A 26,444-nucleotide genomic window follows, 5' to 3' on the forward strand; every position below is an offset into this window, starting at 1 on the left:
TTTAAAAAATTTTAATAAACTTCCAAGAGAAAAGATCTGGAACTAGTAAAGAAGCATTTGAGGACTCACATCCAGTTTGATTTGTAAAGATAAATAATAATTAACATGTGCTTACCATGTCCTTAGACTGTTCTAAATGCTTTACATGAGAAAATGTGTATGTACATTCACACGCGCATATATGTGCATATTAATGTTTGTGTGTGTGTGTGTGTGTGTGTGTGTGTGTGTGTGTATTCTTCACAATTATGTAAATAAATAAAAATTCTTAGGCCAGGCGTGGTAGTTTATGCTTATAATCCTAGCACTCTGGGAGGCTGAGGCAGGAGGATCGCTTGAGCCCAGGAGTTTGAGGTTGCTGTGAGCTAGGCTGACACCACGGCACTCTAGCCCGGGCAACAGAGTGAGACACTGTCTCAAAAAAAAAAAAAAAATTCTTCACCACAACTCCATTAAGATGAGGAAACTGTGACAGAACAAGGTTAAATACTCTGTCCAAGCAAAACTCAAGGAAGTTTAGCATCATAATCCATGTTTTTCATAATTACGCTATGTTGAGTATCAAGAGCTCTAAGGAAAACACTAAATAAGCCAATAAATCCTTCCTACCTCCTCTTTAGTACTACCCGGTATAAAACACCAAGTGCTTTGGACACAGGATACATCTAACGCTTATTGTAAATTTCTTCTATCTCTGCAGTCCCCAGGCTCACGGGTACTGGTCCATGGCCTGTTAGGAACCGGGCTGCACAGCAGGAGGTGAGCAGTGGGCAAGCGAGTGAGCAAAGCTTCATCTGTATTTATAGCTGCTCCCCATCGCTCACGTCACTGTCTGAGCTCCGCCTCCTGTCAGATCAGTCACTGTCTCCCATCACCCCTAGATGGGACTGTCTAGTTGCAGGAAAACAAGCTCAGGGCTCCCACTGATTCTGCATTATGGGGAGTTGTAAAATTATTTCATAATATATTACAATGTAATAATAATAGAAACAAAGTGCACGATAAATGTAATAGGCTTGAATCATTCTGAAACCATCTCCACTCTCCCCCATGAAACCAGTCCCTGGTGCCAAAAAGTTGGGGACTGCTGTTCTATAACAAAGGGAGTGACTAATTTGTTTCTGAACCCTCATTGATCTATGACAAGACTCTCCAGATTTAATGACTAATTTTTTATATGGAATGTTTCATGAATTTGCATGTCATTCTTGCCTAGGGGCCATGCTAATCTTCTCTGTATCATTCCAGTTTTAGCTTATGTGCTGCCGAATCAAGCACTTTTTTTTTTTTGAGACAAGGTTTTGCTCTGTCATCCAGGCTGAAGTGCTGTGGCATGATCATAGCTCACTGAAACCTCAAATACCCGGGCTTGAGTGATCTTCCTACCTCAGCCTCCCAAGTAGCTGGGACTACAGGCCTGTCCCACCATGCCCTGCTAATTTTTTAAATTTTTTGTAGAGACAGGGTCTTGTTATGTTGCCCAGGTTGGTCTCGAACTCCTAACCTCAAGTGATCCTCCCACCTTCGCCTCCCAAAGTGCTGGGATCCTATGTGTGAGCCACTGTGCCCAGACCTAATGACTAATTTTAAGATTCTAAACAACATTTAGGTCCAAAGTACATTACTTTAGGATCAAATGTAAATACACTTAAAAAGATGTACTGTTAATAAATCCATGTCTTTATTTTCCAGAAGGTTAACCACTGAGTCACATAATACAAATAAGTTTTTATATGAGAAATGTATCTACTTTGATCATCTGCTTGAATTTCTGGCTAAAAAAGGCAAAGGAAAACGTACTTTGTAAGATTATAATCAACTCCATACAACTAGTTACTTTGGAACAATTCCCAAAAGACATTTTTATTTTAGGAGAGAGACAAAAATTATGTCCACATATTCACATATACAATTCTAATTTCTGATTGATCTTACTTAAGATGCCAATTCTAGAACCAGATTGCTCTATGACATGTTTCTTAAAAACATGCATTTAAAACATGTCCACTTTGTGCCAACTGCAACTGATTCATACTGGATGACTAAAATTTTGTGTTAAGAAGGAATCTAAGGCTCAGTCCAGGCTGAACAAGAGAGACTTTGACATTTTTTTTTTTTTTGAGACAGAGTATCGCTTTGTTGCCCCGGCTAGAGTGAGTGCCGTGGCATCAGCCTAGCTCACAGCAACCTCAAACTCCTGGGCTTAAGCGATCCTCCTGCCTCAGCCTCCCGAGTAGCTGGGACTACAGGCATGCACCACCACGCCCGGCTAATTTTTTCTATATATATATTTTTAGTTGTCCAGATAATTTCTTTCTATTTTTAGTAGAGACGGGGTCTCGCTCTTGCTCAGGCTGGTCTCGAACTCCTGACCTTGAGCGATCCACCCGCCTCGGCCTCCCAGAGTGCTAGGATTACAGGCGTGAGCCACCGCACCCGGCCAGACTTTGACATTAATTGTCATTATCTGTAATAGGTATGGCTAAGCAGAGTGGTAGCACAAATGCTATATATTTACTATCCTTGAATTAGTGGATACAATTTCTGTAGATAAAAGAAGATTAATTATAGTTTCTACCCTCACAGAACATAAAGTAAAACTAAGGCTATGATATAAATATGCCAAACCAGTAAAGATCATTTTCAATAAAAATAATACCACTTTACTATCCCCCCAAATGAAAAACTAACACTCCAGATTATTCCTCAAATGTTTAGGGAATGAATATCTGAGCCATCAGCTGTGTCACATAGGGTGAAAGAGGAAGGAAACAAAAAGCTGAGGCCAAGATGTAAAGAAATACAACTGGGCAGGGGGAAAGGAAAATACATTGTATGAGGAAAGGGCGACAGGAACAAGGGAAAGGAAAAAATAAAATTTTCCTATCTGGGATAAAGAGTATTAAGAAAAAAGATCCAAAACTTGGAAATAAGTACAAGAGATTATTGGGGTCCTTTCAGTGGAATGCAGGATGTCATTTAGACTCTCTGGGAATTATCTGATCATGAAGGGGTATACATCTTAATTTGACTTTCTATTGACGAGGCTATTTTACAGCTTTATCGGGGTAATGGTTAACTTATAGAAAACTGATAACAATGCAAATAAATCCTGTTGGAGAGCAATCCACACTCTCCTTATCCTTAGTAATACAAATACAAATCTGGTAGAAATTGAATTGTTTTCCATCTGGTAAAAAATATAACTCCAAATATTATGTCTCTTGTCTAATATGAATTTGCATCTATTATTAATAGCAAATTTATTTCAGCATTCCTTTGACTGATTGACTATATAAATTCTGTTCCTCAATGTTTTCTTTGACCTAGTGTTACTATCTTACATGTTCTCTCATTAATCGATGAGTTGAATAAAACATCTGACATATTTTCTGTTTATATTTGCATAAGAGTCATGTTTTTAACTTTTTGAAAATTATATTTTAGCAAGAAGTTATGTAGGAAAGTAATAAGGTAGATAACTAGGAAATGGGAGGACACAGAAGACTTTAGATTCAACAGTAATAGGTAATAGGAGGAAAACAAAAAGTGCCACCATGCAGTTAACAAATACAGTCGCCCTCCATATCCATGAGTTCTGCATCCATGGGTTTTGCATCTGTGGATTTGACCAACCGTGGATCGTAAGTACTAGGGGAAAAAAAGGATGGTTGGATCTGTACTAAACATGTGTAGACATTTTTTCCTTGTCATTATTCCCTAAACAATACAGTATAATAACTATTTACATGGCATTTAGTGTATTAGGTCATTAAATATGAAATGTCCGATTTCCTTAAGTGCTGTTTGACAGTTCATATCTCTGACATTTCACTTTGACACTTCTTCTTTTTTTCCCCCTATTGTGTAAGTACATCCTAAGTCTTTTAATTGCACATTTTGACTTGTGATTATCTTTTACATTTTTTTACAGCAATTTTTGGGAAGCCATGGAGAAGTTAAAAATTTGTGTTATTTTTGAATGAGTTCCATCATGGAACCAACACAATGCAGACAGCTCGAAATATCACTGAAGTGTTTGGGAAGGATGTGGCTAATGAACGCACAGTATGTCAATAGTTTGAGAAGTTCCATTCTGGCGATTTTAATTTTGAAAGTGAGCCATGTGGGTGATCTGAGACCAAGGTTGATAATGATGAGCTGAAACTGTAGTGGAACTGAATCCATCTCAACCTATGCGTGAATTAGCAGCAAGGTTTGACGTTACTCTTCCAACAATATTAGACCATTTGAAACAAATTAGCAAGGTAAAGAAGCTGGACAGATGGGTGCCGCATGAATTAAACAAGCGTCAGAAGAGAAATCGTCTTGAAGCTTGCCTTTCTTTGCTGTCACAGCATAAAGGCGAACATTTCTATGCTGTATTGTTACGTGTGATGAAAAATGGTTCTGACAATTGCAAGCATTCAGCACCCTGGTTGGATAAAGATGAAGTGCTGAAACACAGTCCAAAACCAAATATTCATCAAAAAAAGTTAACTGGCGTCCGTTTGGTGGCCCAGCACTGCTATTATCCACTACAGCTTCATGAAACCTGGTCAATCGATTACAGTGGATGTCTACTGGAACCAACTGGATGCAATGATGAGGATGCTTGTGATTAAGCAACTGAGACTGGTCAATAGAGACAGGCTAATCCCCTTACAAGACCACATGTTGCAAAAAACAATGGTGTTCAAACTACAAAGACTTGAAAATTCTCTGTCATCCACTTTCTTCACCAGACCTTGCACAAATTGACTATCACTTCTTCCAGGGTTCGGACCACTTCTTGCAAGGAGAAATATTCAATTCTCAATAGGCTGTGGAAAATGCTTTCTGTGATTTCATCACCATTGCCTCTCCAGGCTTCATTGCTGCTGGCATAAACAAGCTACTGTTGAGATGGCAAAACTGTGTCGATACTTTAGGTGCATACGTTCATTAACTGTACCACTTCTTGTTTGAGATATAATAAACTAAACTTCTGATTTGAAGTGGGACATTTCATATTTAATTTAATATTATTTAATATGTAATGACTTAATATTAAGTATTATAAGTAATCTGGAGATGACTTAAAGTATACAGGAAGATATGCCCAGGTTATGTGCAAATACTATGCCATTTTATATAAGGGACTTGAGCATCTGTGGATTTTGGCATCCACAGGGAGTCCCGGAACCAATGTTCTACAGATACCAGAGGGTGATGACTGTATCTACTCTCTTCTAGGATGATGAAATGGTGACTGAGCATTTATGACTAAGGTTGTACTTGTGCCTATGTGGGTGACTATGCAGGTATCCCCCTTTTCACAGCAATTTCTGAAGCTGTCAGTTTCACGTAGAAGTTTGGGAAGAAAGATTCCAAGAGATAGGAATAACTCATAATGTAGAATGCTGCACAAATGTCAACCAATGAGAGATTTGTCAACCAAGATGAGATTTGAAAAGTGTCCATTCATTCATTTACTCCATAAATATGTACTGGCTACTTAGCATATGCCAAGAACTGTATCAGGTATGAGGCACAGTAATAAACAAAACCAAAATAGTCCCTACTGACATTCAGTATAGTGGAAGAGACACACATTAAATGACTAATTTAAGAAATGATTATTTCAAGACTCCAGTGCCAGCCAAGATGGAGTAGTTCACTAAAGCCTATCTCTGCTGCTAATTATTATAACTAAATACTCTGGATAAAATACAAAAAGCAACTACCTGTGCACTCTGAAATACGTAAACAAAAGCAGAGTCAAACTTGGAGAAGGAGCCCACATGGGAGGGCGTTTCTGTGTGTGTGTGTGTGTGTGTGTGTGTGTGTGTGTGTGTGTGTGTGTGTGCTGCCCGAGGGTGGGTGCACAGTGAGCTGCGGCCATGGCAGTGTGTACAGCTGGAACTCTCCAAGAAACCCTGTCTGTGTAGATTGAGGAACTTAAAAATTGGGTTCCTGGATTTCAAAGAGTTGTAAAGCAGAGATCTCCATTTCTTCCCTCTCTGTATTTTTCTTGCTATGGCAGTGACATTGGCAACTAAAACTCGTAGAGAAACTCTATCGTTCTCGCTCTAAGATAGAGACAGGAAGTTGAGAAGAATCCCAGAGAGGAGAGCTGTGTCCGAGCCAGCATATGCCCAGGGCTCGATCCTGCGGTGCATATACATAGAACACCCCAAAGCAGCATGGCAAAGACCTTGAAAACTGAACAATATAAAGCACAATACAAGTCCAAGACTAACCCTGGAGTGCACAGACCGATGTAAGACAGATCCAAAGCAGCACAGCACAGGCTTTGAAAATTGTTCTGACACTGGAACCGACTGGGGAAAAAGGGCAGGACAGACCTTACAGTATCAATCCAGGATGACTGGCTGCTGAACACAGCAACAATCAGCATTCTCTGGAGGATTTTAATAGGACCCAGAGAGTCACAAAATACTATTCTAAATGTTCAGAATACAAACTGGCATTATTCAACATACAAAAAAGTCAAAAAAAAGTGACCAATTCTCAAGAGAAAAGACAATCAACGGATACCAAGGATAAGATGATGGAATTAGCAAAGACTTTAGAACAGCTATTATCCTTTTCGAGGAAGACTTGGTCGCCGGTACAGCGGAGGTGTGCTCTGTCCGCTTCTGCTCCTGACTCACCCACTGTTCGCTCTCGCCAAGGACCAAGTTGGTCAGGAAGCCGCGCCGCAGCCATGGCTTTTAAAAATATCGGAAAAATAGCCGTGGAGCCAGAGGTAGCGATTCACCGAATTAGAATGATCCTAACCAGCCGCGACGTAAAGTCCCTAGAGAAGGTGTGTGCTGACTTGATCAGAGGCGCAAAGGGAAAGAACCTCAAAGTGAAAGGACCAGCTCAGATGCCTACCAAGACTTTGAGAATCACTACAAGAAAAAATCCTTGTGGTGAAGGTTCTAAGACTTGGGACCAATTCCAGATGAGAATCTACAAGCAACTCATTGACTTGCATAGCCCTTCTGAGATTGTTAAATAGATTACTTCTGTCATAATCGAGCCAGGAGTTCAGGTTGAGGTCACCATTGCAGATGCTTAAGTTAACAGTTTTAATAAATTGATTACCAGTTGTTAAAAAATAAATAAAATAAAATAAATAAAACAGCTATTATCATGTTCCATAAGGTAAAAGTGAACATGCTTGAAATGAATGTGAAGTTCTCAGCAGAGAAAAACTATGAAAAAGAACCAAACAGAAATTTTAAAACTGAAAAATATATCTGAAATTTTAAAATCCCTAGATGGGCCAGGTGTGGTGGTTCACATCTGTAATCCCAACACTTTGGGACACCAAGGCAGGGGATTGCCTGAGGCCAGGAGTTCAAGACCAGGCTGGGCAACACAGTGAGACGTCATCTCTACAAAAAAATTTAAAAATTAGCTGGGCATGGTGGCGTGTACCCATAGTCTCAGCTGTTCAGGAGGCTGAGGTGGGAGGATCACTTAAGCCCAGGCATTTGAGGCTGTAGTGAGCTATGATCACACCACTACACTTCAGCCTGGGCAATGGAGCAAGACCTTGTCTCCAAAAAAAAAAAAAAAGAATTACCATATGATCTAGCAATCTAGCAATTCCACTTCTGGATATATATCCAAAAGAATTGAAAGCAGGGTCTCAAAGCGATATCTGTATGTTTATGGCAGCATTATTCATCAAAGGTAAAAGAAACTGAAGTATCCATTGACAGATGAATAGATAAATAAAATGTAGTATACACATATAATGAAATATTCTTCAGTCTTAAAAAAGAAGGAAATTCTGGCCGGGCACGGTGGCTCACGCCTGTAATCCTAACCCTCTGGGAGGCCGAGGCGGGTGGATCGCTCAAGGTCAGGAGTTCGAGACCAGCCTGAGCGAGACCCCGTTTCTACTAAAAATAGAAATAAATTATCTGGACAACTAAAAATATATATAGAAAAAATTAGCCAGGCATGGTGGCACATGCCTGAAGTCCCAGCTACTCGGGAGGCTGAGGCAGTAAGATCGCCTGAGCCCAGGAGTTTGAGGTTGCTGTGAGCTAGGCTGACGCCACGGCACTCACTCTAGCCCGGGCAACAAAGTGAGACTCTGTCTCAAAACACAAAACAAAAAAAAAAACAGGAAAACAACAGAGAAAATAAATAAACCATTAGCCAGGCACAGTGGCATGTGCCTGTAGTCCCAGCTACTTGGGAGGCTGAGGCAGGAGGATCTCTGGAGCCCAGGAGTTGGAGGTTGCAGTGAGCTGTAATGATGCCACTGCACTCATTCTAGCCTGGGTGACAGTGAAAGACTCTGTCTCAATAAATAAATAAATAAATAAATAAACAAATAAATAAATAAATAAATAAGAGGGAAAGAAAATAAATGTAATCAAATTTTATGGAAAATATTAATAAAATTGATAAACTTTTAGCCAGATTGACCAAGAAAAGAACAAAGACAGAAATTACTAATAACAGCAATGAAAGTGCTAACACTTTCTGGCACTATAGAGCTTACAGATTTTAAAAGGCTAAAAAGCGAATATTATGAATAACTATGCCAATTCCTTGCACAAACTACCAAAGTTCATTCAAGTAGAAATATATAAACTGAATAATTCTACAACTATTACAGAAACTGGAATTTATAGTTTGAAACCTTTCCATTAAAAATTTCTAGGCCAAATGGCTTCACTGGCAAATTCTATCAAACACTTGAGTAAGAAACAATATCAATTCTACACAATCTCTTCCAAAAACAGGAGAAGAAACAATTCCCAATTCAAACCAGCATTACTCGATACCAAAACAGATAAAGACATTATAAGAAAACCAATATCTCCCATGAACATAGATACAAAAGTCCTCCACAAAATATTAGTAAATTGAATGCAACATATAAAAAGGATAATATAGTACAACTCAGTGGGTTTTATCCTGGATATGTAAGGCTGGCTCAACATTTAAAAATTAATTAATAAATTCACCATGTCAACAGACTAAAGAAAAATCATATGATTTTTCAATAAAGGCAGAAAAAGTAATTGTCAAAATTAAATATCCATTCATGATAACAAATTTACAGCAGTCTGGTTGTAGTGTATTGGTGTTTATAACTAATTGATCAATTAGCTACAGATTCCTTTGTTCCTTCTCCACTCCCACTGCTTCACTTGACTAGCGCCTCAACCCTCTGCAAAAAAAAGATTCTCAGCAAACTAGGAATAGAAGGGACTTTACTTAACCTGATAGATGACACTCACAAAAAGAAAAAACTACAGCTAACATACTTAATGGTAAAAGACTGAATTTTTTCCCCTTAAAATCAGGAACATGGCAAGGATGTCTCCTCTCACCATTCCTATTCAGCATGGTACTAGCAGTTCTAGTTAACACAATAAAGCAACAAATAAAAGGCATAGAGATCAGAAAGGAAGAAGCTGTTTCTCTTTGTTGTCTTAACATGTCTACAAAGAATCTACACAAAAAGTTTTGAAAACTGGCCGGGCGAGGTGGCTCACGCCTGTAATCCTAGCCCTCTGGGGGGCTGAGGCAGGTGGATCGCTCGAGGTCAGGAGTTCGAGATCAGCCTGAGCGAGACCCCATCTCTACTAAAAATAGAAATAAATTATCTGGACAACTGAAAATATATATAGAAAAAATTAGCCGGGCGTGGTGGCGCATGCCTGTAGTCCCAGCTACTCGGGAGGCTGAGGCAGGAGGATCACTTAAGCCCAGGAGTTTGAGGTTGCTGTGAGCTAGGCTGACGCCACGGCACTCACTCTAGCCCGGGCAACAAAGTGAGACTCTGTCTCAAAAAATAAAAAAAACAAAAAAAAAAAAAAAGTTTTGAAAACTAATAAATGAGAAATGGACAATGTCATTCAAAGCCACACTTTTACTCCAAATTATCTATCTTCAGATCCTATATCAAACTGCCAACTGGGTATCTTTACCTGCGTGTCTCAAGAACTCCTAAGACTCAGTATTTCCAAGCTGAATTCATTATTATTCCTCTAAATATGGTCTTTAAAAAATTCCCTATTCTATTTGGTAACACCACCAATTTATTTATTCTAATATTTGTAGCTTTCCAATATTCATTTATCCATCTACTCACGCTAAAAAAGGAAATTCATCTTAGACTCTTCCTCTTCCCTACCCTAATTGGCCAGTTAGGGTATCAATTAATTTTTATTATGAAACAAACTGTCCCAAAGCTAGAGGCTTAATACAGAATATTTTTTATTTCCTGTAATTCTCTTGTTGACTAGCTGATTCTTCTCAACTATCACAGTTGGAACTGGATGATCTAGGATGGCCTCACACATATGTTTATGGCCTTAATTGAGAAGGCTGAGATAACTGGGAAGGCTGAGACAGCTGGGGCCACTCTCCAAGTGGTCCCTCATCTTCTAGGCTAGCCTTGATTTAATCACATGGTGGCAAAAGGGTTGCCAGCAATGAGTGTTAAGTACCAACGTACAAGAATTTTTCAAGCCTCTACTAATATTACACTTGCTATTATCCCAAGGGTGAAAGTCAGTCACGAAAATCAGTGTTGGAGAAATTATCCAAGGGTATGGATACAAGTAAGTGTAAAAAAAATTGGTGTGGAAAGAAATCAAATCACATCTTTTGCAGCAACATGGATGGAACTGGAAGCCATTATCTTCAATGAAACCACTCAGACATAGAAAGACAAATACCGCGTGTTCTCACTTGTAAGTGGGAGCTAAATAATGCGTACACATGGAAGCAGAGTGTGGAAAGATAGACAATGGAGACTCAGAGGGGTGTGGCGGGTGTGAATGATGGGAGGTTGCTTGGTGCAATGTGTATTGCTCCACTGATGGATGCACTGAAGAGCTTGACTTAACCACAAGGCAATACATCAATGAAGCAAAATTGCACTTGTACCCCATGAGCATTCATAAATAAATTTTTTAAAAAAGAAAAAAAATTGGTGTGGGTAGTGGGAGGAGACGGGGTCATAACTACAACAATCTACCACACTTAATCCTCTTGAGTCTATCTCATAGACTCTTCCATCTCATTCCTCCTCTTGAATCCCACTTCACTGACAAGGTCAAGACCTTCTCACTTTGTACCTGAACTGCTTATAATAGCCTCCTAATTGAGCTTCCATTTTTATAATATATTAGCATGTGAATTTTCTGAAAAACACACATCCACTCACATAACTGATGCTTAAAACTAAATAGCATCCCTTTGACCATTAGAATAAACTCCTAAGTGAGGCCCACAAAGTCATTTCCTAGCCCCTACTTACCTGATTCATCTCTTACTATACATATACACCCTACTCTTCCCAAAATGGAAAACAGTCCTTAAAAGACCATGGTACTGAAATACGAACTTTCCACGTAATGCTTTTCTCTCTGGAATGCCCTATTACTGTTTGTGTCCTAGCAAATATCAACTTATTCTTCAGCTTTCATCTTAAATGGTACAAATTTAATACAACGTTTCTTGCCTGACAAAGTAAAATGTTCCTACCTCTTGCTTCCACTGTATCTCACACAACGTTCAATTATAATGTTTACTCCAGTATACTGTAATTGTTTGCAGACTTGTCTAACCACTTCCTTCACTGTGGGATGGGAGCTCTGTCTTTTTTATGACCATCTCTCCATCATCATCTAGTACTATTCTTGACACTCAGTAAGAACTTGGCAAATGCTTTTTGAATTAATCAATTAAAATTAAAAAGTCTATTTCCAACGTTTCAGACGCCAGTGGAAAGAAAATTTATCGGATAATAGTCTGTCACCGAGTCAAATATTTTCATCAACTCAGTGCTCTTTACTTCTTCGAATATGTTTTAGTCAAGTTATTTTAGTGAGTTGCAGTTTCAAGTGCACTAATAAACTTTCAATATGCACTTTCAGTGTTATGAATATGTTAATGAGAATTTAAACATTAGGTATACTAAATTTACAAAGGTACCAAAACATACTGGTACTCCATTGTGGCTGCAGCTGAATTTTGCCAGGTTTTTTTTTTTTTTTCCTAAATTTTCATACATTTTAAAATTTAAAATAAAAATATTCATGTCATAGTTGGAATAGTAGAATATATACAAATAAGTCTCCTTGGAAAATTCACTGCAGCCAGTCTAGAGCGTGGCCCTCAGCCTTACTGACCTAGAAATCTAATTTGTCAGGAAGTCTTAAATGAGTCAAGCTCAGAGATACTTAAGTATATTGTACCCCAACCCCCCAAGCAAATGTCTTAATCAACAGTGAAAAGCTGATCTAATACTCATTTTGGATTTTTTTTAAATGCCTTTCCACCCAAGGGAAGTGATCTGGTAATAGAACTAATCTGATTTAAGTACAGCCTCAAAATAGAAGTGAGGTTAAACACTGGATTCAGTGTGCAGTATTCTGATATAGCAGAAAATAAGGTGCAAACAATTTCATTGTTAAGGAATCTCAAAAGGCACACATCAGCAAACTAACTTAGGCAAGGTAGCTGTTAATGGTTTTAAATCAGGTCGTCACTAATAAAAAGACAAAATACAACTTTTTTACTAGACATTCAACTCATGATGTCTGCGTATATATGCAAATTTATCTTCTCTGAGGAAGACTGAACCCCTCTCCCAGGTTAGTTCAGTCCACATTGCATGGAATATTTAACTTCAAGAATTATCGAAAGACATTTACTTGATGTCCATCTCTATGAATACAAAGTAATAAAAACAAAAGGTAGAAAGAAGCTTGCCGTTCAGAATGGAAAGGCTATTGGTGGTTGCGGGGGACATGCATAGAATACATTCTGTATCATTTGAAATATATTTAGACCGTGGATCAAAAAAAGCAGGGTTTTTTTTCGTTTTCTTTTCCCTCAGTCACCCTTTAATTTTAGAACAATTTTAGATTAACAGAATTGCTGCGAGGACAGTAGAGTCCCCGATACCCCACACAAGACAGGGGTTTTCGAACCTAACTTCTACTTCCCCCCCCACGCAAACCCTCCCGCACTTCTCTTTGCTTCTGATCTCACGTTTCGGCAGGGCCTAGTTCCCAAAGCGCAACTTCACGATTATAACGAAAACCCAGTTCGGTTAAAACTTCACCGCCCGGCCCCAATCGGGTCAAGAATTAAGCTCGTGAAACCCGAACCCGGAAAGCCCAACGCTGTCGCCCCCTCAGCCCCCGCCCACGCGGCTCCGGCAGCTCCGGTCTCGGAGGCGGGAAGCCCCGGGCCGGGAGGACCCCGAGGGACCGGGGCTGAGACAGTCCGACTGCAGCCCCTGCTCCAAGGGCAGGTTCCGGAGCCTAAACATTTTCGCGTCACGACGCCCAGGCTCTCGGAGGCGCGTGGCGGACTACACATACATACGCAATACGAGCAGCGACCTATTGTTTAGCGCCACGCCTGCACCGAGTGCCGAGGCGCAGCCCCTCCTTCGGTGGCGCGCGCAGCGGCGCCCGCGCGCCCGAGCCGTCCCCGGGGCGGGGCTGGGACGCGGCGCCGGGCGGGGCGCGCGCTTGAGGACGTCTGGGGAGCGCGCGCGCCGCCGCCCCCGCAGCCACCGGGCCGGAGTTGCTGGTCGCGGGGGCTGCGGGTGACGATCTGCCTGAAGGGCTCGAAGGCGCGTGTGCTCCTGTTTCTGTTGTCGCCGCCGAGGCCTCCGTCCGCTCCTGGTCATGAGAGGTCAGGCCTGGGGGCCGCGGGCGGAGCGGGCGGCGGCGGCGGAGGGGCTGTGGGGAGAAGAACTGAGGCACTCGAGGCTGGGACGGGGGTGGAGAACCCCGCCGTCGGGGATTCCGGAAGAGTTGTTTGTGTTCACCTATTTTGCTCTTCCTGATCTGTGCATGAAGGAGAGTGGGAGGGCTCCGTGTTTTTACTTACAGAAAAGGCTCTGAAACTGCCGTGTTTAAAGTCGCTCTTCAGAGGTTTGAGGAAATAAATAGCACCCGTGACGTCGGAGCCGGGTGGAAGCCTCTAGTGAAAAGCAGTAGAGCCCAAACCGCCATACACAGTAAATGCAACAGTAATCAATTCTAAGAGTGAAAGAGAATGACACAGAACATGCTCTGACGTTAACGCGAGCCGCCTCCTAGGGAAACGGAGAAAGCACGGCAGCCTGGGATAGGCTCCGCGTGTCGTCAGCTGGGATTCCGACCCACGCCGGCTCCCTTAGGGATCCTTCCCGGCCAGCGTCCCCGCGCCTGACACCTCCCTCCCCCCGCAATACACACGGCACCGACGGTGGCATTTCACTGGGCAGACTGTGTAACTATCTTTTATTCAGACTCTTGAGTTACCTAGCAATTACATGGTGACTCTCCGCAGCATCCCTATTTTAAAAAGGTATTTAGGTAACATTCTTTTGGACGGGGAGGTAATATTCTTGGCAGCACCATTAATTAATGGGAACCTTATGAGCTTTGGGAAAGCTGTTTCAGCATAAAACGAAATTTGTGGGTCACACGGGTGACATGTTTATTATCAATGATGATACTTAAGGCACTAAGATGTAATGTTTTTTTCTTCCTAGCATTTCCAAGCATTAAAAAATACCGACTCACTTTTCCTTATGAAACTTCTTTGATGTAGAATCTACATCAGAGACGAAACTGCTCCAGTTGGACCAAGTAAATGTACCAAAGTATCCAGTATGAGTATTAGAACTCATTAATATCTGCCGGGCACTCTTATTTCTTAACTATTTTGCTGAATGCCTTCTGCCACTAGAGAACTGGAGGCATCTGAAATTCAACTCTTTTTGGTCGCAGATGTTCCCTTAAAGATTATTTGTATAGGGCAGTGGAGCCTTGGCCTTAAGAGAGAAGGGAGGAGTCTAGTAATAAGTGATAACCTGAGAATCCATCTGCAGTGATTATCTGCCGCTCCTTTAGTGAAAAGACACCTCTTGAGCAATATATACTGCCTATATTTTAACTGTTCACTTAGAATATTTTCTGTTGTTTGATTTCTTTTTTAGGAGACAGAGCCCTGAAGCAAAGAAATCTGGATCAGAGAAAAAGCATTTAAGAGCCATGCAAGGCAATCGTAGCCAGCTGCACAGTCCCCCAGGACCCAGAGGCAGTGAGGATGCCTCAGCCTCCCAGTGTGTCCATACAAGATTGACAGGAGAAGGTTCTTGTCTTCATTCTGGAGATGTTCATGTCCAGATAAACTCTACACCTAAAGAATGTGCTGAAAATCCAAGCTCCAGAAATACAAGGTCAGGTGTCCATAGCTGTACCCATGGATGTGTACATAGTCGCTTACGGAGTCACTCCCATAGTGAAGGAAGGCAGCCTGATGATACTACCACGGAGTCCGGAGAACATGGTAGTAGCTCCTTCTCAGAATTCCGCTATCTCTTCAAGTGGTTCCAAAAAAGTCTTCCATATATTTTGATTCTGGGTGTCAAACTTGTTATGCAGCATATAACAGGTAGGACATAATAAAACATTGACTTGTTCACTTGCTAAATCAGTTAATTTTATTTCTTTATTGGTAATCTACTTTATGCATTTCAGTTATTTATTTTCTGTTAGCTTTTAAAATTGTACGTTTCATTTTAATTCGTGTCATTGTTAGCTTATGTCATCCTTTTTAATTTTTTTTTCTTTCAATTAACTGGAACTTATTTTCTAACAGGAATTTCTCTTGGAATTGGGCTGCTAACAACTTTTATGTATGCAAACAAAAGCATTGTAAATCAGGTTTTTCTAAGAGTAAGTATAACAAGCAACTAAAAAAATATTAACTGTTTCTCTCTATAGAATTTTAGAGAAATAATTTTGAGAGAAATAGGAAATAATAGGATATATTGTAACATTCATGATATATTAAATTTGATATCTAAATAACCCATAATAAATTATCTGACCTAATGCTGAACTGCTTCACTTTATTTTCTTTGTATATTTGGTTCCTTATAAAGGAAATGTAGACAGAAGGATTAAAAGGTTTAGAACCTACTATTTGATCTGATTTGGCAAGTGCCTTCATGTTTTATGAGTTAATTTTACCATACTAAGTAATACTATATAATCATTAAAACTTTAATTGTTGCACTATAAGATTTAAAATTACTAATGATTGTGCTGAGAGAAAGCAAATAAGAACAAAAAAATAAAATAACTAAAAATGTATCATTGAATAAAAAGAGTGTTAAACTGTTTAGATCTCTCTTAAACTCAAGGAGTTTTCCCATAACATAAATTACAAGAATCCTCCTCATATAAATCATTTGGAAAAATAAGATGAGTTTATAAAATTTCACCATAAAGCAACATTAAAGGGCTATATCTGTGTAAAGGATCATGCATTCTGACCTGGAAATTTATAGTAGAATATATCAAACTATAAAACTTAATTCATAGTTTTAAATTAGTAAAGCTTTGAATTAAGCTAGTAATTTAAAATTTGACTTTAAAAAGTGAGATTAAAAACGAATTACCTTATAAAATACTTATTATCTGAGAATTTAAAATATTATAAACCTTGATTAACTTAAATGCATTTTTAAAATTCTGTTTTATGGGGGAGGCACAAAAAAGGGAGCTGCAAAGGTAAAATTTCCTTTGGCTGGGTCCTTTATTTCAGCTTGTAGAAGATTTGGCTTTGAAACATAGGTAATGTTTTTCATACGGTGAAGAAACTTGTATTTTAAAATTTTCTTTAATATAAGAATTGTTGCTAAAACTGAGTGACTATGAGAATTTAACAGATACTCTGCATTTTATTAAGATTAATCTAGAAAAACGTTCTAAGTTAATAAATTAGTCATTAAACAGTTTAACATTTAAAATTCTGGCAAAATCAAAGTAACATAAAATTCTTTATTTTTCAGGAAAGGTCCTCAAAGATTCAGTGCGCTTGGTTACTGGTATTCTTATCAGGATCTTCTGTTCTTTTATATTATACCTTTCGTTCTCAGTCACTTTATTACAGGTAATTAGAGGTCCAAATACATAATTATATTTTTTATGTAATCACATATTCCATGGCACTTTGCGTATATCTTCATGACATATATTTGAGTTCAGTTGTTACCTGTCTCCTTTCATGATTCAGAGCTTTAAATGACTTATTCAGAGATGTATCCTCAGTGCTGTGGCACATAGCAGGTGCTCAATAAATATTTAATTTTTGATACCTAAGTTTTTATGTAATCCATCTATTAAGTACCATTAGGTTGTTACTGGTCTTTTTTAATGTGTTTTTAGAAGGAGAACACTCACTAAAGGTCAGTAGTTGATAAGTTTCTATGTCAGGCAGGAATGTTCTGAATTTTTAGCTTTTATCAGATAATTAGAAGTACTGGTTTCAGTGGAGTTAGAGATATGGACAAATCTGAGATATGGATTGGAGGTGGAGCCAGTACCACTCAGGTCGATTGGATTGGGTAGATGGGTGGGAAGAAGCAAGAATGACCTCTGGATCTTTAGTCTTAGCAACTGGCTTGATAATGGTGCCATTTTACTGGGCTGGGAAAGACTGGGAAAGGAACCAATGATTTTGAGGAGAGGATCGATAATTTTGTTTTGAACATGTTGAGTTTGAGAGGCCAAGTAGAATTGTTAAGAAAGTGGTTCTAGGTATGTGACACGAGCTTGGATGAGGTTAGGGCTATAAATTTTGGTATCCTCAGCATATGGTTGATATTTAAAAACCATAGGACTGGACAAAACCAACCAGGGAAAGTGTAGATAAAGAAGGCCCAGTACTGGACATGACCACAGTTAGTGGAGGAGCAGCAAAGGAAACTTAAGAAGAAACCATTAGTGACATATAAGAACAACTAGAAGAAGTGTGGTGGTGTTAGAAGTCTAGAAAGAAAATAATTCAGGGAAGGAAGATTGAAAAAGAGAAGTCACTTTAAAATTTAGCAATACAGAGGGAATTGGTGATCTTGACAAAAGCAATTCAGTGGAAAGGAGAAGAGGATGGAATCCCAATTGGAGTTGGTTGAGGAGAGAAAGGCGGATGTCTAGTATTAATGAGTTTTTTAGAAAGGCAAGAAAGGTGTCAACCATGACAAGCTATGAACACTTTTTCTCTATTTTATGAAGGAAACATTTGAAATTTAAACATTTAAAAAGTCTGTTTAAAATAAGCAAATTGATCTCGAATCCATTTATGTGAACTCTGACATCATCTTGCCAAACTCATATTTTTTACATATTAAAGTAAAATATTTGTAGCAAATTAAATACTCTTATCAATACTTTATTTTGTATGTTACTCTGGTAAATTGTGATGTTTTTCTCTTGGTAGCTTAATTTTTTTAAGTCCTACTTTGGACTATTTGAACTTCTGGGAAGTACTTTGGATTGTTGGAATTACAGACTTCATTCTGAAATTCTTCTTCATGGGCCTGAAATGCCTTATTTTATTAGTGCCTTCTTTCATCATGCCTTTTAAATCCAAGGTGAGAAACTAACTTATGCTTTATTGGAATAATGTTAACAAACCACATTAATGCTACTTAATCTTTGTTTAAATGACTCCTCTTTTTGTATAAATAACCTAATTTTAATTATCTATATTATCTCAGCCTGGCAACCATTTGCTCTGGGACTTGAACCTAAATATTAACCTATTTGGATAAAATTAGAATAATCAAAAAATCAGTTCCCACATCATATACAGGAAAATATTATTTCAGTTTGTACTTCTCCTCCAGGGCATTATCAATCGACTATATACATTCAGTGGCTTCCCATGCTCAATAAAAACCTGGTCGTGTAAAAAATACTCGGTAAAAGTAATCTTGTATGTTTTTTATAATCGGCAAAAACATATGTTTTGCTTGTAGTATACATAAGATATTTTTACTGCCATTCTTTGGTAATTCTTTGAAAGCAAACCACCCAGTGACTGGAATATGTGAGAACCAGGTTGAGGTTGTCAGTCTTAATCATGACCATTATAGATTTTATAGTTATTTGTATTATTGTGTCATATACTTACGATATTCTCAGTCTCGTATTTACTATTTGTGCTGTGTTTCTAAGTAGTTTAGATAGCTCTATTTGTTTTTTCCTTCTTTTTTAGGGTTATTGGTATATGCTTTTAGAAGAGTTATGTCAGTATTACCGAACTTTTGTTCCTATACCAGTTTGGTTTCGTTACCTCATAAGCTATGGGGAGTTTGGTAATGTAACTAGATGGAGTCTTGGGATATTGCTGGCTCTACTCTACCTCATACTAAAAGTACGTAACATTGTAAGTCTTTTCATTGTGTAATGATTCATATAATGATTACTGATTTAACCTAACTACTTTTGTCTTTAACTGTTTTATAGTTTGTTTTATCTTCACAGCAATAGTTTGAAGTGATGGCAGTTCTGTATCTATTTAGAAATAGAAATATATATCTTTCTCTTAATCCAGTGGTTCTTAGTTTTTACTGGGGGAAGGGGAGTGGGCCTCCACATAGCCTGTATTATCTAAGAGGGAAAAACAAGTGGAATAGAACATAGTTATCCTCAACAGTGACATTCGTCATACACATAATTCTTTTTTTTTTTTTTTTTTGAGACAGAGTCTCACTCTCTTGCCTGGGCTAGAATGCCATGGCGTCAGCCTAGCTCACAGCAACCTCAAACTCCTGGGCTCAAGTGATCCTCCTGCCTCAGCCTCCCGGGTAGCTGGGACTATAGGCATGCGCCACCACGCCCAGCTAATTTTTTCTATTTTTAGTTGTTTGGCTAATTTCTTTTTATTTTTAGTAGAGACAGGGTTTCACTCTTGCTCAGGCTGGTCTCAAACTCCTGAGCTCAAGCAATCCTCCTGCCTCAGCCTCCCAGAGTGCTAGGATTACAGGTGTGAGCCACCATGCCGGGCCATATACATAATTCTTAAACTAGTGGAGTATAAGCTCCCCTCAACTCAATAATCACTTTATGGAACTTTTCTAAATGTTAAGAACATATGAACCAGATAATTGCTTTCTCCTTGACATAGTTAAGTTTATATTTGTCTTGATCAAATTGTTACTCTAGATATTTAAATGTACTTCAGCTTGGTTAAGAGCTAGCTCAAGTCTATACATTAAGTAAAATATCCAGCAATTAGACTTTAAATATATTTAGAATGAAATGATTAGTTGTAATATAAACTGAGCATTAAGTTAATATGAGAATTTGATTTTATGGGATTTCAGCTTTGATTTTTAGGTTTAGCAGATAGCACTCTTTGAATTAATAAATTCTCTCCTTTTCTCTTCCAGCTTTTGGACTTTTTTGGACATCTGAGAACTTTCAGACAGGTTTTACGAGTATTTTTTACACGACCAGTAAGTACTTTATATCAGTTAAGGAAAAACACTTTTACCTAATTATAAAAATGTTTTAGTTTAGCAGTTTTACAAGTATGGATTTCATAATGAGATGATCCTTTCATTTTACTTTGAGCTTATTTTCCAGTACTTTGGCACTGGGGCAATAATGATTTAGGAGGTGTATCTCTATAATCAGTTTCTTTTCTTTTTTTGAGACAGAGTCTGGCTCTTTTGCCCGAGCTAGAGTGCCGTGGCATCAGCCTGGCTCACAGCAACCTCAAACTCCTGGGCTCAAGTGATCCTTCTGCCTCAGCCTCCTGAGTAGCTGGGGCTACAGGCATGTGCTACCATGCCCGGCTTATGTTTTCTATATGTATATTTTTAGTTGTCCAGCTAATTTCTATTTTTTTTTTTTAAGTAGAGATGGGGTCTCGCTCTTGCTCAGCTGGTCTCGAACTCCTGACCTTGAGCAATCCTCCTGCCTCGGCCTCCCAGAGTGTTAGGATTATAGGCGTGAGCCACCGTGCCCGGCTTATAATCAATTTCTTAAATTACACATAGACAGCCACCTGTTAACTTGTTGCAATGCATATGTGTTTTTTTTGTTTTTGAGACAGAGTCTCGCTGTGTTGTCCGGGCTAGAGTGAGTGCCGTGGCATCAGCCTAGCTCACAGCAACCTCAAACTCCTGGGCTTAAGCGATCCTACTGCCTCAGCCTCCCCAGTAGCTGGGACTACAGGCATGTGCCACCATGCCTGGCTCATTTTTTTCTATATATATTTTTTAGTTGGCCAGATAATTTCTTTCTATTTTTAGTAGAGACGGGGTCTCGCTCTTGCTCAGGCTGGTCTCGAACTCCTGACCTCGAGCAATCCACCCGCCTCGGCCTCCCAGAGTGCTAGGATTACAGGCGTGAGCCACCGTACCCGGCCTGCATATGTTTTTTAATGTGTCTCTTGCCCTTTCAAATCACTTGTTTTTAAAGGTTTATAAACACTTCCTTAAAAATCTTGTCATGAACTTCTGTGTTTTTGTTTTTTTTTTTTTTTTTGAGACAAGGTCTTATTCTGTCACCCAGGCTAGAGTACAGAGGTGTGACCATAGCTCATTGCAACCTTGAACTCCTGGGCTCAAGGGATCTTCCTGCTTCAGCCTCCCAAGTAGCTAGGACTATAGGTGTGTGCCACTACTCCCAACAATTTTTTTTTTTTCTGTAGAAACAGGGTCTAGCTGTGTTGCCTAGGCTGGCCCTGACTTCCTGGCCTCATGCAATCGTCTTGCCTCAGCCTCCCGAAGTGCTGGTATTACACGTGTGAGCCACCTTGCCCGGCCCCTCTTCCTTTTTAAATCCACAGATGGTGGCTTTGTGTATTTCCATTAACTCCTTATTCAGCTGCTATGAAAATGCTCCCACAGTAATTTATTGTATATATGAAGAAAGTGCATTACCAAAAATAATGTCCCTTACAGTTTTCTTACTAGAAGAAATTTCCCCATTGCTCAATTGTGTGTGCACAAATAGGTTCACAGCATAGAATTTAACAATTAGTTTGAGAGTCTGATGTGATTTATAAACTTATTATGTGACTCTGTTGATATTACAAATTGCAGTGAAAGGGTGTCACAGAGAAGGCTAACTTGCTGTTTGGTAGCTTCAGAGTTTCCTAGTACCTAGGTGTGGTCACCAGATTTCAGGGTTTGATCCTCAGCTTTTCAGTCCATTAGGTCTTTAAACAATTATTTAGTCAGGGCTCAGGGAGGCTGACTTATAAGAATGCCAACCTCAGGTACTGCTTAAAAACAAAAAGGCTGGGTACGGTGGCTCATGCCTATAATCATAGCACTCTGGGAGGCTAGAGGCTTGCTTGAGCTCAGGAGTTTGATACCAGCCTAAGCAACAGTGAGACCTTGTCTCTACTAAAATTAGAAAAACTAGCCAGGTGTGTTTGCTCACGCCTGTAATCCTAGCACTCTGGAAGGCTGAGGCAGGCCGACTTGAACTCAGGAGTTCGAGACTCGCCTGAGCAAGAGAGAGACTCCTGTCTCTACTTAAAATAGAAAAATCAGCCTGGGGTCATGGTGCACGCCTGTAGTCTCAGCTACTTGGGGAACTGAGGCTGGAGGATTGCTTGAGCCCAGGAGTCTGAGGTTGCAGTGAGCTATGGTGATACCGCTGCACTCTAGCCCAGGCAACAAGTGCAAGACTGTCATTCATACATACATACATACATACATACGTAAATGGATTATGTCTACAAAGTAGACCAGACTAACTGGCTAGGCACCTTGAAGAGTTAGCAAAATAGAAACAAGTTTTGCTACATCCTATGCAGACTTCTTTCTTTAGACAAAATACAATAAAATTGAGAGTTCAGCTTTGTCCAAGTTAATTCAATTGATTATGTGAATGTCAACCATTTTACTATAATTGATCTACTAAAATTTGTGCTGAAGGACCCTCAATAAAATACCGATATTCTTTCTCTGAGACAAAAGAAGTATAGAGATGATTAGTTATCAACTCGTTGATTTATTCTTGAGTTTCCCTGAGATATCCTGAACATGTACATACATGTTCTTTAACTTTACCAGGGAAATGGCAGTCAACATCAGGATAAGTCTTCACCTGGAAGAAGTCTTCAAAACAAAATGATGTTTTAAAAGTTTGTCAGCATAAATATCTGCAGTGTACTCTGCTAAATGACACTTTACTGAAGGAAATGGCAGCCAGACCATCTAACAGTATCCTGACTTGTTTTTGGAATCTTTAATATCACCAGTCTCAAAAAATCCTAATTTTTAATATTTTTATCCTTTGAGTTTCAGTTTTTTATCCCTAGACATTCAGTATAAGAAGTTTAGATCATACCTTCACATATGTTAAGTCATGATTGAAGCTGGATGTTCTTCTTTTTCCTATAATTTCTATAGAAAGCTGCTCTCATTTGTAACAGTTTGATTCTTCCAAATTTCACTGAGGGTTCTTAACTCTTATGTCTAGTTAATGACTGAGTTCTACTCAATTTGGTGAGGAAGTTAAGATCTTAAAGAGATCAGAAATTTTTTTAGGACATTTGAAGAAAAGGAAGTTCAAAGAATTCCATTTTTGCTTAGTTTTGACAATTATTCTACCATTTAACATTATTACAGTTTCTTTATAAAATTTCATCATTTTTAGTACTAAATGCTCTGATGTTTTATAATTATGGATAATAATTAAAATTATTTTTAGATTTAGTGGCAGAACATTGTTCACTGGTCTCCAAATCTTCCTCATATTGAATTCATTTGGAAACCTTTTAAAAAATACAGATTCCTGGGTCACATCCCAGTATGTCTGGACCCACTGAATCAATATCCAGTATGGAGCACAGAAATCTTTTATTTTTTTTTTAGAAACAGGGTTTTACTCTACTGCCCAGGCTAGAGTGCAGTGGTACAAGCAAAGCTCACTGCAGCCTTGAACTAGGCTCAAGTGCTTCTCCCTACCTCAGGTTCCCCAGTAGCTGGGACTGTTGGAGCATACCACCACCCTGGCTAATTTCTAAAAATTTTTTGTAGAGATGGGTCTCTCTATGTTGCTCATGCTGGTCTCAAACTCCTGGGTTCAAGTGATCCTCTCACCTCGGCCTCCCAAAGTGCTGAGATTACAGGCATGAGCTACCACACCTAGCTTAGAGATCTATTTTTAAAGCAAGCATTCCACATGAGTTACATTCAGCCAGCCAAGCTCTGGATTGACTTTATGAACCATTTCCATAAGTAAGTGCGCTTAATTTGGCAGTCCTATAATATATTTCAGATTGCTTAGTCTCTTAAGCCAGTTGTGTTGAATTTGAAGCGTTGTCATCTTTTGGAAATCCAGTGGGTCTAACAATCTTCCAAGATCCTATTAGGTATTATTATATTTAATGATTTCACCTTGGTTCAGTCAAGATATGGTTCTCCATATGTGCTTCAGCTTTGAAATGTTTGTATCCTTTGGGAAAGTTTTTTTTTTTTTTTTTTTTGAGACAGAGTCTCACTCTGTTGCCCGGGCTAGAGTGCCATGGCATCAGCCTAGCTCACAACAACCTCAAACTCCTGGGCTCAAGCAGTCCTCCTGCCTCAGCCTCCCCAGTAGCTGGGATTACAGGCATGTGCCACCATGCCTGGCTAATTTTTTCTATATATATGTTTCTTAGCTGTCCATATAGTTTCTTTCTATTTTTAGTAGAGATGGGGTCTTGCTCTTGCTCAGGCTGGTCTCGAACTCCTGAGCTCAAACAATCTGCCCGCCTCGGCCTCCCAAGTGCTAGGATTACAGGCTTGAGCCACCACGCCAGGCCTCCTTTGGGAAAGTTTTCAAATGCCTGGTTCCAGGGAGATTTGAGAAGTACAGCATCACCAATGTATTTGAGGAACAGGAAAGAAAGAAATTTATAGCTGAATGGAACTTATTATCTTCATAGAGTTATGGAGTAGCTGCCAGCAAGAGACAGTGTTCAGATGTGGATGATATTTGTTCAATATGTCAAGCTGAATTTCAGAAGCCAATACTTCTCATCTGTCAGGTAATTATATTTTTAAACAACCTACATACAACACTTCTCTGTGACTTGCAAAAGTCACATTTATGTTTGTTGTAAGATTATAAAAACCTACAATGTTTAGTGAAGGGTACATATTAATTTTTTCATGATTAGGGGTCTGGTAGACTAGCTAAATCCTGTCCCTTAAGTTCTGATGATTTTTATAAAGAGGAGTGTACGAAGAGGGGAAAAATATTCAATTGACAGATTGAATACCAAAGTGATTGGAAAACAGGCTACTTTTATAATTGGTTACTAGTCTTTCGGAACAATACCAACATTTGTTATTGCATTATGTTACTTTATGGTAGTTACTGGTAACTCAAAGACTTTATTAAGCTGTTATCATACCTAAAGGGTATGACCTGGGGATAGCTTCTATTTCATTAAAAATGGTTAAACAGATAGTGGTAAAGCCACTAGTATTCTCCTCACTGTACTAACACCACTCTTTGTTGTCTTGAATGTGTCATACTTTCTCCCATTTTCTTATTTATAAAATGAGAGGATTAGTGCTCTCCAAAATTCCTTTCATTCCCTGCAATGTGATGAATTTAAAATGTTTATCAAGGATAAAATCTAGTTCTTAATTCCCTTACAGCATATATTTTGTGACGAGTGCATTACCTTATGGTTTAACAGAGAGAAAACATGTCCACTGTGCAGAACTGTAATTTCAGACCGTATAAACAAATGGAAAGATGGAGCCACTTCATCACACCTTCAAATATATTAAACTGTATAAACTTTTAAGGCCACAAAACACTAATTTCATTTGGTTTCAGTGACTACTGATAAAGGCATTAGTGTGAACTTTCAGGGCTAGATGAAAAATGTTTCCAAATGGTTTTGGTATATAGTTAAGACTTAGGTGTGTAGTCCATTTCATCAAAAGATAAAATGAGAGAACTCTTGTTTTCAAATATATGTAATGTTCAACCTAATGTGTATGCAACATTTATTCTATCCTAATTATTTTATAGATAATTGCAGTGTTAAATTGTGTTTTCTTGTTGATGTTACCAAAACAGCAATTTGAAACTAGAACTCATGGTTTTAGAGAACTCAGGTATTCTTTCCTGACATTGTTTTCAGAATAAAGAATATTTTTCATAATATTTTAAGATACATAGTATCTGAAAGTAGAATTTTATTTAGCATTTTTATAATTCCCATTCTAAAAATTCTTGAAATTTTCATAATTTGTATTTTTAAATGAAAGTTCTAAATGTTATATTTTACCTGTAACAATCAGATTTTCTAAGATTTACTGAGGATGATATATTTTAATATTGTATTATTCTCTGTAGTATAATTAGTAATCATTGAGAATAAATGATTTAAATTCATTTTGTTTGTGGACCTCATTCACACATGCTTCCTGCTTCAGCTTTATTGTTCATGTTCTTGCTTTTTGTATACTGCCATGTGGTATCTTGAAGTAACTATTAAAATAACTCACATGAATTATAAACAGCTGTCTTCTTTGATGATTTGAATAGTGTAAAAAACAAGGCAAATGCCCTGAAATCTGAGAGTGCCCTTATAACTAGTCTTCTCCAGAAAAGTTTTGGAATCTTATTAAAACTTGCACTCAGAGG

The 26,444-nt window shown here is 38.7% G+C and overlaps 1 protein-coding gene and 1 non-coding gene across 3 annotated transcripts; one reads left to right on the top strand and one right to left on the bottom strand.

Moving 5' to 3' along the window:
- Window positions 1–1,171: 1,171 nt before the first annotated feature.
- On the bottom strand, window positions 1,172–1,278 carry LOC123621338. The gene has a single exon (XR_006729074.1). It is a non-coding gene; the product is annotated as a U6 spliceosomal RNA (small nuclear RNA).
- Window positions 1,279–13,490: 12,212 nt separating this feature from the next.
- RNFT1 (ring finger protein, transmembrane 1) lies at window positions 13,491–26,192 on the top strand. 2 transcript variants are annotated; one of them, XM_045525609.1, is made up of 9 exons: window positions 13,491–13,680; window positions 14,975–15,432; window positions 15,640–15,716; window positions 16,838–16,938; window positions 18,265–18,418; window positions 19,045–19,203; window positions 20,222–20,287; window positions 24,724–24,825; window positions 25,445–26,192. In XM_045525609.1, exons 2-9 carry the CDS (start codon window positions 15,030–15,032, stop codon window positions 25,577–25,579), a joined length of 1,197 nt encoding a protein of 398 aa, XP_045381565.1. In that variant the 5' UTR covers window positions 13,491–13,680; window positions 14,975–15,029; the 3' UTR covers window positions 25,580–26,192. The 2 variants fall into 2 exon arrangements, with proteins under 2 accessions (XP_045381565.1, XP_045381564.1); XM_045525608.1 differs by having other exon boundaries at window positions 13,593–13,680; window positions 25,486–26,192.
- Window positions 26,193–26,444: the final 252 nt, after the last annotated feature.

The sequence above is a fragment of the Lemur catta genome, chromosome 15 (genome assembly GCF_020740605.2).
Source record: "Lemur catta isolate mLemCat1 chromosome 15, mLemCat1.pri, whole genome shotgun sequence".
In the NCBI taxonomy this organism is placed as follows: domain Eukaryota; kingdom Metazoa; phylum Chordata; class Mammalia; order Primates; family Lemuridae; genus Lemur; species Lemur catta.